The sequence below is a fragment of the Oncorhynchus masou genome, chromosome 9 (genome assembly GCF_036934945.1).
Source record: "Oncorhynchus masou masou isolate Uvic2021 chromosome 9, UVic_Omas_1.1, whole genome shotgun sequence".
In the NCBI taxonomy this organism is placed as follows: domain Eukaryota; kingdom Metazoa; phylum Chordata; class Actinopteri; order Salmoniformes; family Salmonidae; genus Oncorhynchus; species Oncorhynchus masou.
In genome coordinates, this window is record NC_088220.1 from 18018125 (window position 1) to 18035543 (window position 17419).

General features: G+C 42.7%; 1 protein-coding gene across 1 annotated transcript in view; it reads right to left on the minus strand.

Moving 5' to 3' along the window:
- gpc3 (glypican 3) overlaps positions 1–15848 on the minus strand; it is a 443954-nt gene extending 428106 nt beyond the window's left edge. Inside the window, exon 1 of the mRNA XM_064973352.1 lies at positions 15683–15848. Coding sequence (XP_064829424.1) covers positions 15683–15848 — 166 coding nt within the window. The remainder of the gene's footprint in view (positions 1–15682) is intronic.
- Between the last annotated feature and the right edge of the window lie 1571 nt (positions 15849–17419).

The window sequence follows — 17419 nt, forward strand, 5'->3', positions numbered from 1 at the left end:
ATGTATTTAACCCCTGGATCATGGTCTGGCGTCATGTATTTAACCCCTGGATCATGGTCTGGTGTCATGTATTTAACCCCTGGATCATGGTCTGGTGTCATGTATTTAACCCCTAGATCATGGTCTGGTGTCATGTATTTAACCCCTGTCATTTAACCATTGTATTTAATCCCCGGATCATGGTCTGGTGTCATGTATTTAACCTCTGGATCATGGTCTGGTGTCATGTATTTAACCCCTGGATCATGGTCTGGTGTCATGTATTTAACCCCTGGATCATGGTCTGGTGTCATGTACTGTATTTAACCCTGGATCATGGTCTGGTGTCATGTATTTAACCTCTGGATCATGGTCTGGTGTCATGTATTTAACCTCTGGATCATGGTCTGGTGTCATGTATTTAACCCCTAGATCATGGTCTGGTGTTGTCATGTATTTAACCTTAACTGAGCCACGAATAGTCAGCAGAACCCATGGGCAGACACAGCAGTACTTAAGACGGTGTATTTAATAAAGTAAAAAGGAGAAGTCCTTCAATACAAAAATAGTAAATCCAAAAGATGGAGGAATAGCACAAAAAAGCCTTAAGAGATCCTCAAAAACAAAAACAGAACTCCACAAGAGCATCCACCGGAATCGACAAGAATACACAGAACACTAGGGCTGGGTTAACATACAAACACAGAGCACAGAACTGGAAATACAATGGTGCTGGGGAACAAGGGAAAAAACATAAGGTCAAAAAGCACAATGGGGGCATCTAGTGACCAAAACCCGGAACAACCCTGGCCAAATCCTGACAGGTGTCATGTATTTAACCTCTGGATCATGGTCTGGTGTCATGTATTTAACCCCTGGATCATGGTCTGGTGTCATGTATTTAACCCCTGGATCATGGTCTGGTGTCATGTATTTAACCCCTGGTTCATGGTCTGGCGTCATGTATTTAACCTCTGGATCATGGTCTGGTGTCATGTACTGTATTTAACCCCTGGATCATGGTCTGGTGTCATGTATTTAACCTCTGGATCATGGTCTGGTGTCATGTATTTAACCCCTGGATCATGGTCTGGTGTCATGTATTTAACCCCTGGATCATGGTCTGGTGTCATGTATTTAACCCTGGATCATGGTCTGGTGTCATGTATTTAACCCCTGGATCATGGTCTGGTGTCATGTATTTAACCCTGGATCATGGTCTGGTGTCATGTATTTAACCCCTGGATCATGGTCTGGTGTCATGTATTTAACTTCTGGATCATGGTCTGGCGTCATGTATTTAACCCCTGGATCATGGTCTGGTGTCATGTATTTAACCCTGGATCATGGTCTGGTGTCATGTATTTAACCCCTAGATCATGGTCTGGTGTCACGTATTTAACCCTGGATCATGGTCTGGCGTCATGTATTTAACCCCTGGATCATGGTCTGGTGTCATGTATTTAACCTCTGGATCATGGTCTGGTGTCATGTATTTAACCTCTGGATCATGGTCTGGTGTCATGTACTGTATTTAACCCCTGGATCATGGTCTGGTGTCATGTATTTAACCTCTGGATCATGGTCTGGTGTCATGTATTTAACCCCTGGATCATGGTCTGGTGTCATGTATTTAACCCCTGGATCATGGTCTGGTGTCATGTATTTAACCCCTGGATCATGGTCTGGTGTCATGTATTTAACCCCTGGATCATGGTCTGGTGTCATGTATTTAACTTCTGGATCATGGTCTGGCGTCATGTATTTAACCCCTGGATCATGGTCTGGTGTCATGTATTTAACCCTGGATCATGGTCTGGTGTCATGTATTTAACCCTAGATCATGGTCTGGTGTCACGTATTTAACCCCTGGATCATGGTCTGGCGTCATGTATTTAACCCCTGGATCATGGTCTGGTGTCATGTATTTAACCTCTGGATCATGGTCTGGTGTCATGTATTTAACCTCTGGATCATGGTCTGGTGTCATGTATTTAACCTCTGGATCATGGTCTGGCGTCATGTATTTAACCTCTGGATCATGGTCTGGTGTCATGTATTTAACCTCTGGATCATGGTCTGGTGTCATGTATTTAACCCCTGGATCATGGTCTGGTGTCATGTATTTAACCTCTGGATCATGGTCTGGTGTCATGTATTTAACCCCTGGATCATGGTCTGGTGTCATGTATTTAACCCCTGGATCATGGTCTGGTGTCATGTATTTAACCCCTGGATCATGGTCTGGTGTCATGTATTTAACCCCTGGATCATGGTCTGGTGTCATGTATTTAACCCCTGGATCATGGTCTGGTGTCATGTATTTAACCTCTGGATCATGGTCTGGCGTCATGTATTTAACCTCTGGATCATGGTCTGGCGTCATGTATTTAACCTCTGGATCATGGTCTGGTGTCATGTATTTAACCCCTGGATCATGGTCTGGTGTCATGTATTTAACCCCTGGATCATGGTCTGGTGTCATGTATTTAACCCCTGGATCATGGTCTGGTGTCATGTACTGTATTTAACCCCTGGATCATGGTCTGGTGTCATGTATTTAACCCCTGGATCATGGTCTGGTGTCATGTATTTAACCCCTGGATCATGGTCTGGTGTCATGTATTTAACTTCTGGATCATGGTCTGGCGTCATGTATTTAACCCCTGGATCATGGTCTGGTGTCATGTATTTAACCCCTGGATCATGGTCTGGTGTCATGTATTTAACCCCTAGATCATGGTCTGGTGTCACGTATTTAACCCTGGATCATGGTCTGGCGTCATGTATTTAACCCTGGATCATGGTCTGGTGTCATGTATTTAACCTCTGGATCATGGTCTGGTGTCATGTATTTAACCTCTGGATCATGGTCTGGTGTCATGTATTTAACCTCTGGATCATGGTCTGGCGTCATGTATTTAACCTCTGGATCATGGTCTGGTGTCATGTATTTAACCTCTGGATCATGGTCTGGTGTCATGTATTTAACCCCTGGATCATGGTCTGGTGTCATGTATTTAACCTCTGGATCATGGTCTGGTGTCATGTATTTAACCCTGGATCATGGTCTGGTGTCATGTACTGTATTTAACCCCTGGATCATGGTCTGGTGTCATGTATTTAACCCCTGGATCATGGTCTGGTGTCATGTATTTAACCCCTGGATCATGGTCTGGTGTCATGTATTTAACCCCTGGATCATGGTCTGGTGTCATGTATTTAACCCCTGGATCATGGTCTGGTGTCATGTATTTAACCTCTGGATCATGGTCTGGTGTCATGTATTTAACCTCTGGATCATGGTCTGGCGTCATGTATTTAACCTCTGGATCATGGTCTGGTGTCATGTATTTAACCTCTGGATCATGGTCTGGTGTCATGTATTTAACCCCTGGATCATGGTCTGGTGTCATGTATTTAACCTCTGGATCATGGTCTGGTGTCATGTATTTAACCCTGGATCATGGTCTGGTGTCATGTACTGTATTTAACCCCTGGATCATGGTCTGGTGTCATGTATTTAACCCCTGGATCATGGTCTGGTGTCATGTATTTAACCCCTGGATCATGGTCTAGTGTCATGTATTTAACCTCTGGATCATGGTCTGGTGTCATGTATTTAACCTCTGGATCATGGTCTGGTGTCATGTATTTAACCTCTGGATCATGGTCTGGCGTCATGTATTTAACCTCTGGATCATGGTCTGGCGTCATGTATTTAACCTCTGGATCATGGTCTGGTGTCATGTATTTAACCCCTGGATCATGGTCTGGTGTCATGTATTTAACCCCTGGATCATGGTCTGGTGTCATGTATTTAACCCTGGATCATGGTCTGGTGTCATGTATTTAACCTCTGGATCATGGTCTAGTGTCATGTATTTAACCTCTGGATCATGGTCTGGTGTCATGTATATAACCCCTGGATCATGGTCTGGTGTCATGTATTTAACCTCTGGATCATGGTCTGGTGTCATGTATTTAACCTCTGGATCATGGTCTGGTGTCATGTATTTAACCCCTGGATCATGGTCTGGTGTCATGTATTTAACCCTGGATCATGGTCTGGTGTCATGTATTTAACCTCTGGATCATGGTCTGGTGTCATGTATTTAACCTCTGGATCATGGTCTGGTGTCATGTATTTAACCCCTGGATCATGGTCTGGTGTCACGTATTTAACCCCTGGATCATGGTCTGGCGTCATGTATTTAACCCTGGATCATGGTCTGGCGTCATGTATTTAACCCCTGGATCATGGTCTGGTGTCATGTATTTAACCTCTGGATCATGGTCTGGTGTCATGTATTTAACCTCTGGATCATGGTCTGGTGTCATGTATTTAACCTCTGGATCATGGTCTGGCGTCATGTATTTAACCTCTGGATCATGGTCTGGTGTCATGTATTTAACCTCTGGATCATGGTCTGGTGTCATGTATTTAACCCCTGGATCATGGTCTGGTGTCATGTATTTAACCTCTGGATCATGGTCTGGTGTCATGTATTTAACCCCTGGATCATGGTCTGGTGTCATGTACTGTATTTAACCCCTGGATCATGGTCTGGAGTCATGTATTTAACCCCTGGATCATGGTCTGGTGTCATGTATTTAACCCCTGGATCATGGTCTGGTGTCATGTATTTAACCCCTGGATCATGGTCTGGTGTCATGTATTTAACCCCTGGATCATGGTCTGGTGTCATGTATTTAACCCCTGGATCATGGTCTGGTGTCATGTATTTAACCTCTGGATCATGGTCTAGTGTCATGTATTTAACCTCTGGATCATGGTCTGGTGTCATGTATTTAACCCCTGGATCATGGTCTGGTGTCATGTATTTAACCTCTGGATCATGGTCTGGTGTCATGTATTTAACCTCTGGATCATGGTCTGGTGTCATGTATTTAACCTCTGGATCATGGTCTGGCGTCATGTATTTAACCTCTGGATCATGGTCTGGTGTCATGTATTTAACCCCTGGATCATGGTCTGGTGTCATGTACTGTATTTAACCCCTGGATCATGGTCTGGTGTCATGTATTTAACCCCTGGATCATGGTCTGGTGTCATGTATTTAACCCCTGGATCATGGTCTGGTGTCATGTATTTAACCCTGGATCATGGTCTGGTGTCATGTATTTAACCCCTGGATCATGGTCTGGTGTCATGTATTTAACCCTGGATCATGGTCTGGTGTCATGTATTTAACCTCTGGATCATGGTCTAGTGTCATGTATTTAACCTCTGGATCATGGTCTGGTGTCACGTATTTAACCCCTGGATCATGGTCTGGCGTCATGTATTTAACCCCTGGATCATGGTCTGGTGTCATGTATTTAACCTCTGGATCATGGTCTGGTGTCATGTATTTAACCTCTGGATCATGGTCTGGTGTCATGTACTGTATTTAACCCCTGGATCATGGTCTGGTGTCATGTATTTAACCTCTGGATCATGGTCTGGTGTCATGTATTTAACCCCTGGATCATGGTCTGGTGTCATGTATTTAACCCCTGGATCATGGTCTGGTGTCATGTATTTAACCCCTGGATCATGGTCTGGTGTCATGTATTTAACCCCTGGATCATGGTCTGGTGTCATGTATTTAACTTCTGGATCATGGTCTGGCGTCATGTATTTAACCCCTGGATCATGGTCTGGTGTCATGTATTTAACCCCTGGATCATGGTCTGGTGTCATGTATTTAACCCCTAGATCATGGTCTGGTGTCACGTATTTAACCCCTGGATCATGGTCTGGCGTCATGTATTTAACCCCTGGATCATGGTCTGGTGTCATGTATTTAACCTCTGGATCATGGTCTGGTGTCATGTATTTAACCTCTGGATCATGGTCTGGTGTCATGTATTTAACCTCTGGATCATGGTCTGGCGTCATGTATTTAACCTCTGGATCATGGTCTGGTGTCATGTATTTAACCTCTGGATCATGGTCTGGTGTCATGTATTTAACCCCTGGATCATGGTCTGGTGTCATGTATTTAACCTCTGGATCATGGTCTGGTGTCATGTATTTAACCCTGGATCATGGTCTGGTGTCATGTATTTAACCCCTGGATCATGGTCTGGTGTCATGTATTTAACCCTGGATCATGGTCTGGTGTCATGTATTTAACCCTGGATCATGGTCTGGTGTCATGTATTTAACCCTGGATCATGGTCTGGTGTCATGTATTTAACCTCTGGATCATGGTCTGGCGTCATGTATTTAACCTCTGGATCATGGTCTGGCGTCATGTATTTAACCTCTGGATCATGGTCTGGTGTCATGTATTTAACCCTGGATCATGGTCTGGCGTCATGTATTTAACCCCTGGATCATGGTCTGGCGTCATGTATTTAACCCCTGGATCATGGTCTGGTGTCATGTACTGTATTTAACCCCTGGATCATGGTCTGGTGTCATGTATTTAACCCCTGGATCATGGTCTGGTGTCATGTATTTAACCCCTGGATCATGGTCTGGTGTCATGTATTTAACTTCTGGATCATGGTCTGGCGTCATGTATTTAACCCCTGGATCATGGTCTGGTGTCATGTATTTAACCCCTGGATCATGGTCTGGTGTCACAAAAGCGTCTGCTAAATGGGATATATTATTATTATTATTATGTATTTAACCCCTAGATCATGGTCTGGTGTCACGTATTTAACCCCTGGATCATGGTCTGGCGTCATGTATTTAACCCCTGGATCATGGTCTGGTGTCATGTATTTAACCTCTGGATCATGGTCTGGTGTCATGTATTTAACCTCTGGATCATGGTCTGGTGTCATGTATTTAACCTCTGGATCATGGTCTGGCGTCATGTATTTAACCTCTGGATCATGGTCTGGTGTCATGTATTTAACCTCTGGATCATGGTCTGGTGTCATGTATTTAACCCTGGATCATGGTCTGGTGTCATGTATTTAACCTCTGGATCATGGTCTGGTGTCATGTATTTAACCCTGGATCATGGTCTGGTGTCATGTACTGTATTTAACCCCTGGATCATGGTCTGGTGTCATGTATTTAACCCCTGGATCATGGTCTGGTGTCATGTATTTAACCCCTGGATCATGGTCTGGTGTCATGTATTTAACCCCTGGATCATGGTCTGGTGTCATGTATTTAACCCCTGGATCATGGTCTGGTGTCATGTATTTAACCTCTGGATCATGGTCTGGTGTCATGTATTTAACCTCTGGATCATGGTCTGGCGTCATGTATTTAACCTCTGGATCATGGTCTGGTGTCATGTATTTAACCTCTGGATCATGGTCTGGTGTCATGTATTTAACCCCTGGATCATGGTCTGGTGTCATGTATTTAACCTCTGGATCATGGTCTGGTGTCATGTATTTAACCCTGGATCATGGTCTGGTGTCATGTACTGTATTTAACCCCTGGATCATGGTCTGGTGTCATGTATTTAACCCTGGATCATGGTCTGGTGTCATGTATTTAACCCCTGGATCATGGTCTGGTGTCATGTATTTAACCTCTGGATCATGGTCTGGTGTCATGTATTTAACCTCTGGATCATGGTCTGGTGTCATGTATTTAACCTCTGGATCATGGTCTGGCGTCATGTATTTAACCTCTGGATCATGGTCTGGCGTCATGTATTTAACCTCTGGATCATGGTCTGGTGTCATGTATTTAACCCCTGGATCATGGTCTGGTGTCATGTATTTAACCCCTGGATCATGGTCTGGTGTCATGTATTTAACCCCTGGATCATGGTCTGGTGTCATGTATTTAACCTCTGGATCATGGTCTAGTGTCATGTATTTAACCTCTGGATCATGGTCTGGTGTCATGTATATAACCCCTGGATCATGGTCTGGTGTCATGTATTTAACCTCTGGATCATGGTCTGGTGTCATGTATTTAACCTCTGGATCATGGTCTGGTGTCATGTATTTAACCCCTGGATCATGGTCTGGTGTCATGTATTTAACCCCTGGATCATGGTCTGGTGTCATGTATTTAACCTCTGGATCATGGTCTGGTGTCATGTATTTAACCTCTGGATCATGGTCTGGTGTCATGTATTTAACCCCTGGATCATGGTCTGGTGTCACGTATTTAACCCCTGGATCATGGTCTGGCGTCATGTATTTAACCCCTGGATCATGGTCTGGCGTCATGTATTTAACCCCTGGATCATGGTCTGGTGTCATGTATTTAACCTCTGGATCATGGTCTGGTGTCATGTATTTAACCTCTGGATCATGGTCTGGTGTCATGTATTTAACCTCTGGATCATGGTCTGGCGTCATGTATTTAACCTCTGGATCATGGTCTGGTGTCATGTATTTAACCTCTGGATCATGGTCTGGTGTCATGTATTTAACCCCTGGATCATGGTCTGGTGTCATGTATTTAACCTCTGGATCATGGTCTGGTGTCATGTATTTAACCCCTGGATCATGGTCTGGTGTCATGTACTGTATTTAACCCCTGGATCATGGTCTGGAGTCATGTATTTAACCCCTGGATCATGGTCTGGTGTCATGTATTTAACCCCTGGATCATGGTCTGGTGTCATGTATTTAACCCCTGGATCATGGTCTGGTGTCATGTATTTAACCCCTGGATCATGGTCTGGTGTCATGTATTTAACCCCTGGATCATGGTCTGGTGTCATGTATTTAACCTCTGGATCATGGTCTAGTGTCATGTATTTAACCTCTGGATCATGGTCTGGTGTCATGTATTTAACCCCTGGATCATGGTCTGGTGTCATGTATTTAACCTCTGGATCATGGTCTGGTGTCATGTATTTAACCTCTGGATCATGGTCTGGTGTCATGTATTTAACCTCTGGATCATGGTCTGGCGTCATGTATTTAACCTCTGGATCATGGTCTGGTGTCATGTATTTAACCCCTGGATCATGGTCTGGTGTCATGTACTGTATTTAACCCCTGGATCATGGTCTGGTGTCATGTATTTAACCCCTGGATCATGGTCTGGTGTCATGTATTTAACCCTGGATCATGGTCTGGTGTCATGTATTTAACCCCTGGATCATGGTCTGGTGTCATGTATTTAACCCCTGGATCATGGTCTGGTGTCATGTATTTAACCCCTGGATCATGGTCTGGTGTCATGTATTTAACCTCTGGATCATGGTCTAGTGTCATGTATTTAACCTCTGGATCATGGTCTGGTGTCATGTATATAACCCCTGGATCATGGTCTGGTGTCATGTATTTAACCTCTGGATCATGGTCTGGTGTCATGTATTTAACCTCTGGATCATGGTCTGGTGTCATGTATTTAACCCCTGGATCATGGTCTGGTGTCATGTATTTAACCCCTGGATCATGGTCTGGTGTCATGTATTTAACCTCTGGATCATGGTCTGGTGTCATGTATTTAACCTCTGGATCATGGTCTGGTGTCATGTATTTAACCCCTGGATCATGGTCTGGTGTCACGTATTTAACCCCTGGATCATGGTCTGGCGTCATGTATTTAACCCCTGGATCATGGTCTGGCGTCATGTATTTAACCCCTGGATCATGGTCTGGTGTCATGTATTTAACCTCTGGATCATGGTCTGGTGTCATGTATTTAACCTCTGGATCATGGTCTGGTGTCATGTATTTAACCTCTGGATCATGGTCTGGCGTCATGTATTTAACCTCTGGATCATGGTCTGGTGTCATGTATTTAACCTCTGGATCATGGTCTGGTGTCATGTATTTAACCCCTGGATCATGGTCTGGTGTCATGTATTTAACCTCTGGATCATGGTCTGGTGTCATGTATTTAACCCTGGATCATGGTCTGGTGTCATGTACTGTATTTAACCCCTGGATCATGGTCTGGTGTCATGTATTTAACCCTGGATCATGGTCTGGTGTCATGTATTTAACCCCTGGATCATGGTCTGGTGTCATGTATTTAACCTCTGGATCATGGTCTGGTGTCATGTATTTAACCCCTGGATCATGGTCTGGTGTCATGTATTTAACCCCTGGATCATGGTCTGGTGTCATGTATTTAACCTCTGGATCATGGTCTGGTGTCATGTATTTAACCTCTGGATCATGGTCTGGTGTCATGTATTTAACCCCTGGATCATGGTCTGGTGTCACGTATTTAACCCCTGGATCATGGTCTGGATCATGGTCTGGTGTCATGTATTTAACCCCTGGATCATGGTCTGGCGTCATGTATTTAACCCCTGGATCATGGTCTGGTGTCATGTATTTAACCTCTGGATCATGGTCTGGTGTCATGTATTTAACCTCTGGATCATGGTCTGGTGTCATGTATTTAACCTCTGGATCATGGTCTGGCGTCATGTATTTAACCTCTGGATCATGGTCTGGTGTCATGTATTTAACCTCTGGATCATGGTCTGGTGTCATGTATTTAACCCCTGGATCATGGTCTGGTGTCATGTATTTAACCTCTGGATCATGGTCTGGTGTCATGTATTTAACCCCTGGATCATGGTCTGGTGTCATGTACTGTATTTAACCCCTGGATCATGGTCTGGTGTCATGTATTTAACCCCTGGATCATGGTCTGGTGTCATGTATTTAACCCCTGGATCATGGTCTGGTGTCATGTATTTAACCCCTGGATCATGGTCTGGTGTCATGTATTTAACCCTGGATCATGGTCTGGTGTCATGTATTTAACCTCTGGATCATGGTCTGGCGTCATGTATTTAACCTCTGGATCATGGTCTGGCGTCATGTATTTAACCTCTGGATCATGGTCTGGTGTCATGTATTTAACCCCTGGATCATGGTCTGGTGTCATGTATTTAACCCCTGGATCATGGTCTGGTGTCATGTATTTAACCCCTGGATCATGGTCTGGTGTCATGTATTTAACCTCTGGATCATGGTCTGGTGTCATGTATTTAACCTCTGGATCATGGTCTGGTGTCATGTATTTAACCCTGGATCATGGTCTGGTGTCATGTATTTAACCTCTGGATCATGGTCTGGTGTCATGTATTTAACCTCTGGATCATGGTCTGGTGTCATGTATTTAACCTCTGGATCATGGTCTGGTGTCATGTATTTAACCCCTGGATCATGGTCTGGTGTCATGTATTTAACCTCTGGATCATGGTCTGGCGTCATGTATTTAACCTCTGGATCATGGTCTGGTGTCATGTATTTAACCTATGGATTATGGTCTGGTGTCATGTATTTAACCCCTGGATCATGGTCTGGTGTCATGTATTTAACCCCTGGATCATGGTCTGGTGTCATGTATTGCTCTGGTGTATGGTGAATACCAAGACGGAGGACAATGAAATCTAAATAATAGATCAAAAAACTGTGCAGTAAATAACCAGAAAATAAACAGCTGTGTAAATCAAATGTCCCCCATGGAGTACTCTGCTACCTAAATGGCAACTTTATGCTATTCCCTACATAGTAAACATAGAACTCTGGTCCAAGGTACTGCACTTTATATGGCACAATCGGGTCCAACTGGGTGATACCTGTAATCCCACAACCAACCCTTCCTGTTTCCAATAATTAACATTAAGCCTGTCCAACCCTTCACATTTCCAATTAACATTAAGCCTGTCCAACCCTTCACATTTCCAATTGACCTTAAGCATGTCCAACCCTTTCCATTTCCAACTAACATTAAGCCTGTCAAACCATTCACATTTCCAATTGATATCAAGCCTGTCCAACCGTTCCTATTTCCAATTGACATTAAGCCTGTCCACATTAATTTACTGTACATCTCATCTCCAGGGGCCAAGTAAGCAGAGACACAGCGGGGGCAAAGTGGCCGACACTCTCCAATTAAATGCCTACAGTTGTTTTAGAAGTTGCTAAGAGATTGTCCTTGAACCTTACAAACCCTTCCATCTCATCTAATTTGTCTCCCAAGACATTGTTACTAATAGCAAGGAGAATGCATTCAGGAGAGCAAGCTGATTTGTTATGCCCTCTTTACACCATCCCAGTGCATGTTTTTGTTTGCTGCTACACTGCTCTAATTCCAGTGGGAATGTGATTCTCTGACTAGGAGTGAAAACAATTAACCTGAAGAGCACTTCGCCACTCTGACATGACACTAAAACATTGTGGTTGAGATTCAGACACGAGAGAGGCATCAATTTACATACTGAATCATTTGGAATGCCAGGGAGCAACAGGCTCCGTCAGTGCAGTGTGACCATGCACCAATCAGCTACACAGTCACAATCCACTCTACTGCAGCTAGAGGGCCATGGGGGATTCTGTCCTGCCTCAGGCTTGTATCACTTTAGTTACACTCTTATCACTATAAATCAGTAAAAAAAGATATCCTTCTTCCCCTTTATAACAGCATATTGTACCTTAATATCTGCTGGTACTACTTGATACTAAAGAATTTGATGTTAGACAATTTTGTCTTAGCATTTATTTCATTGAAGTGAGAACGATTGGGACCATTTCACTCACTGACCATGGTTAAACATTCAGAGATTAAATTCAGAGATTAAATTCTATAATGCCCTCCTCTAATGTATATGGTGCCATAACTTTATCACAGAGTGACTTTCCCTGCAGTCACGTGGGTCATACTTGGGCATGGATGTAAAATTCCCTCAAAATATGCCATTAGTGCCCATTCAAATTATCCCCAAGGTTGCGTTGTTAAATCTTGTTCATTTTCTAAAATTAAATACCATGACTGTTTACTCATTAGCTGGCAATGTTGTTTGAAATGTCCGATACAACATACTGTGGTGATATCATTATCAACCTACTGCATACGCCTTAGAAATATACATTTTAATGTACTGGATGTGCTATTAGCATGCTAATACTCATTATTGCAGACTGGTAGAATAGATCATATAGCTAGCAATCACAAGCATTCACTGGTTGAAGTTGAAGTAACTTTGGAGTGTAATGAAATTGACTAGTGACTATGACATGAATATAGTGAATATCATTCACAACATTTGGACAGGAGCTATAATCCAAATATAATAGAAAAAAATTCTGTGTGTCGTTATTGCTTGAATTCAGGCTTGGCTGAACTGCTTTTGATGGGAAAGATTCCTTCTGCACCCGCTTTCCAGGATTTTAGTTGAAAGCGTAACTTTCCCTTGTGGACCTATGTGGGGCACCCTATTCCACATCATACAATAGTTCCAGATAGACCATAAGGCTCTGGTTAAAGCTAATGCACTATAATAGGTGCACTATAAAGAATACGCTTCTATTTGGGTTGTCTAATCCATACATGCTTTGAGCGCATAACAGCTCAAAACCTGTGTAACCATGGAAAAGGTTTTCTAATTCAAGATACATGTTCAAGGTCTTAGTGGCTATAACAAAGGTTGGATTAAATTGCTGGCTCAAGGCACTGTCTGACTATATTATTTTAATTGGATGGTTAGTTAGAAGCAACAGATAGATGGTTAGTTAGAGGCAACAGATAAAGCTCCTATGTTTCCACCAAAGCCCTACACTGGCACAAATAAATGGTTAAAACATGGTTGAGGGATGCTGAGAAAGTTGGAGAATGTGAGCCAGAGGGCTGAAGTAGAAAAGTGTGTGGGCTTATGCATGTGATACTGTAGCTAGCTGTAAGAGTCAACTCTACGTGCTTTTGTATTGTTGAAAAGGGCTTGTAATGGGGAGAAAGAAGAGTGGAAGACTCCATCCTAAATGGCACACTACTTTTGACCAGAGCCCTATAGAGTCCTCTTTTGGCATCATTAGGCAGCTTTTCAGGAGATGTTATGTTCTGAGGGCCATGACAGTCTGGCTCATATCTATGCCATCCCCTGTAACACTGACGAGTAGCACTCTATGGAGCATCTAGGAGATGATCTCCTCTCCTCTGTCACTTCTGTCAATCAGCTCCCCTCCTCTTCTTTCTCAGCAGGAGGATGTGGTGTGCTCAAAATAGGTGTGATGGATATGCAAGGCCTACAGGTGATTCATGTTAGATCAGTCATCCTTCAACAGAGCAGTACTGCCCTGTTTTACCATTGCTTTGTTTCTGTGTTAAATGAACAGCATTATCTCAGTTTCTGTTGAGGAGCCTGAGTTACAGCCTACATTTAAATGTAAAGATTCATAGGAAGAACCTATGGAAATGAATGGAAATGAATCTTCTTATGATGTGATCAATGTCAGCCATATTGGTCAGGGAGTTGGTCAACCATGGTTTTCCAGTGCTATGATAAGATATTGTGTAAAATAAGGAATTTGAATAATTTATCTGCACTGTATGTTTGTTAGCCAGAATGTTTAAGAGGAATGATTCCATAAACGTTTCAAATTAACTGCCAATATGCTAGCCTGGGTACCAGTCTCTTTAGCTAATCTACTCCATGTCATGTGCCAAAGAGCCTTTGGCAATGACAAGGAGTGGCAATGAGTGGAACGCTAGCTAAAAAGACAGGTACTCAGACTACCAATATGCCAACATTCCATTCAAACGATGCAGTCAATCCACAGCCATGCTCTGACTGAAATCAGTTGATGATATGACTTAGACAAGTTGTAAATGCAACAATATGTATCAAGTAAGAGCACTCACAGCTTTACAAGAACACAAAAATGGAGACATTTATGATCTGTTTACATAGATTTTAGAGGCTATTTATATAGAAAATGTGTATAAATCCAGTATAAACGGTATTTATAATGATATGGCAATATTTTATGTTGACAATAATTATATTGTCCGAGAGTAGGTAGCGTCAGGGAGGCTAGTGGTTAGAGCGTTAGGCCACTACCCGAAAGGTTTCTGGCTCAAATCCCCGAGCTGACAAGGTAAAAGTCTGTCGTTCTACCCCTGAACAAGGCAGTTAACCTACTGTTCACCGGTAGACCGTCATTGTAAATAATAATTTGTTCTTAACTGACTTGCCATGTTAAATAAAGGTTAATCTTTATTATATATATATCACATGCTTTACTCTTATTTTCCTGCATGAGTAAAATCAGGATTATGTCTCTACTGCCATTCATTCCAATTAGCCTGGTTTGTATTTCTCCCTGACCAATATGGCTGCCTTTTTCACCCCATTCTGGAACTTTGAGGGTTGATGACATAACTCTAGTAGCCGAATTAATAGGTAACGCGGTTAATGGAACGCAGACCGTGGGATAGACTGGTGCACATTCAACAAATCTGATTAAACAAAGTGAATATTTGTAACAATCAATCAGGATTTATGCATTGTAAAAGGGCCCACTGTGTGGCTACTAACGTCCGTTTTGAATATATTTGACTGTTTTAGCTGCATAACATTTAGTAGTCCCTTTTCAGGCTTAGAAGTGACTGCTAAATGCTAACTCCCGTTCGTATAAGGGAGAATCATAGCTAGCATTGAGAAATCTGTGGTCGATTTTAACTGTAGTGCAGTTTATTGTTGATGATGACATAAACCTGTATTGGGATTGACATACAAGTATTATACTCCGTTTCTACATAGTGTGAAATACACATATAAACAATAGCTGTAGTCCGGTCCTCCCCAGGAGGCACAGTACACCTGTAGATAAGAGTTCACAATGGAATTTGCTAACATGAAATTGCAAACTAAAACGGATAGAAATCATTTAAAATCTAGCACCTTCAGATATGCCTACAGAGGCATTAAACTGTTTCACATAATCGAATCAACATACGTAAAACATAATGTAATGAGCCGGGTACCAAAAAGAGGTTGGCTATAGTTACCTGAAACTGGAGTCTCCATTGCCCATTTCGACCCGGGGTGCAGAGACTGAAATGACGCGCGCACCTCGTGGCAGCTGGGAGTCACTGGTACCTGTCCGCCCGGTAGGGTGGACGGCAGGCACAGGGCGCACAGAAAGAGCACGCCAGACAGCGGAAAACCGTCCATGGCTCACCCGCACAAAATGTAGCCGATTTGTAAACTTAGTCCGTCACTGCAGTTCCTTGCATAAAATGTCGAGTGCCAAGTCAGTACTTAACCCACAGCAAGATTAACGACCACTGACTACCTGAACAGCGCACTCGTAATGTTGCGTTGGATAGGTAGCAGCGCAGCTCCTGACCCCTATTTGATAAAGAATCCTTCCGCTCTTCCAATCAAAAAGATCACCAACGCCGCGAAACTGCATGTCCTTCTGGGGTGCTGATGTAAGGTGTTCGTCTCATTCAAGTTCTACTAGAAACTCGTAGGTATATTTGCTGTTGTTATTTATAATGTTCGGGTAAAGCGGGACATTGGTGTTGATAAAGTTGTAAATCCCCCTTACTGCTTGCTCTCAACTTGCTCCGTCAGGGTGGATGAGCACTGAATCAAGACTGCGCGTTATCGCTCTTAATTAAGAGCGCGCGCCACAAACCGGCACCGTTCGCTTTATCCTATGAATTCTCACATACTGTATATTCAATTGATAATCGTAAAACAATTTTGCCTATCTGAGATGAGCATCTGAGGATCTCAACTGTTTATTGGCTTATAAAATAAGGTTAAAGCAGAAATGGTGCTGCATGCAAGACTGCACTTCATAAGAATTATTTTACAATTTGACTGAATTGTGTGCCAGTGTTTATACATGCTGAAAAATACTAATAGTAAAATGGAATAAGTGCCATGTTGTTCTATTAGAATTTCCAGATGCATTGTATCCATTAAACAATGACAATCATTCAAGCATGCATTTACATATTTCCAACCATTACTGCCTAATCTGTGTCCAGGAAAACGGCCCTAAATTGTCTACAAGGTTAAAGGCAGCAGGATTACAGCACATGGATTTAGCCTAATTAACAGCTGGAATAATTACACTCTGAAGTAAGTCCTTTTGAACTCTGAAAACAATAATTCCAGGGTGATATGAGATTTTAGACATAACACATTTCTTTCTTTATAAATCTTATGCATAACAATAGGCCTTCCAAAGTGTAATTACACATACCACAAACATGCACAAGTCCTAGGTAACAATGTGTACCTACACTGTAATTGTGTTAAGGTACCATGGTAATATTCTGTCAAATCCCGAGTGCTACTGTAGTTTTCTTTCTGCTTTTCTCTTGTTCAAGTGTACAGCAGCACCCCATATGCACCTACTGCCATCTAGTGGAGTACTGGCTATAGCCACCGCTTCCACAGCCTGGTCCTATGAAGGATACAAACTTCTACAGATGTTGCATTTGTAAAGGAAAAACAGACAAAAAAACCCTTCAATGTTCTTTTATTTCAGCAGTTGAGTTGATCGTTTTAAATTTAGAGAAGGAACCAAGTGGATAAATGGCACACTGCTGCTGCTCACAACATCTGGCGGATTACAGATGTATACTGTGCATCTTTTGGTCGATTTTGGCCACCATTAACATTGTGAACTCTTCCACCCAAAAACAGCAAGACAAACAACAAGCTAAATTGCTTGCCAAGCAAATCCATTCTTCCAACCCACACAGCTTGCCATCCCCGAGACCAAG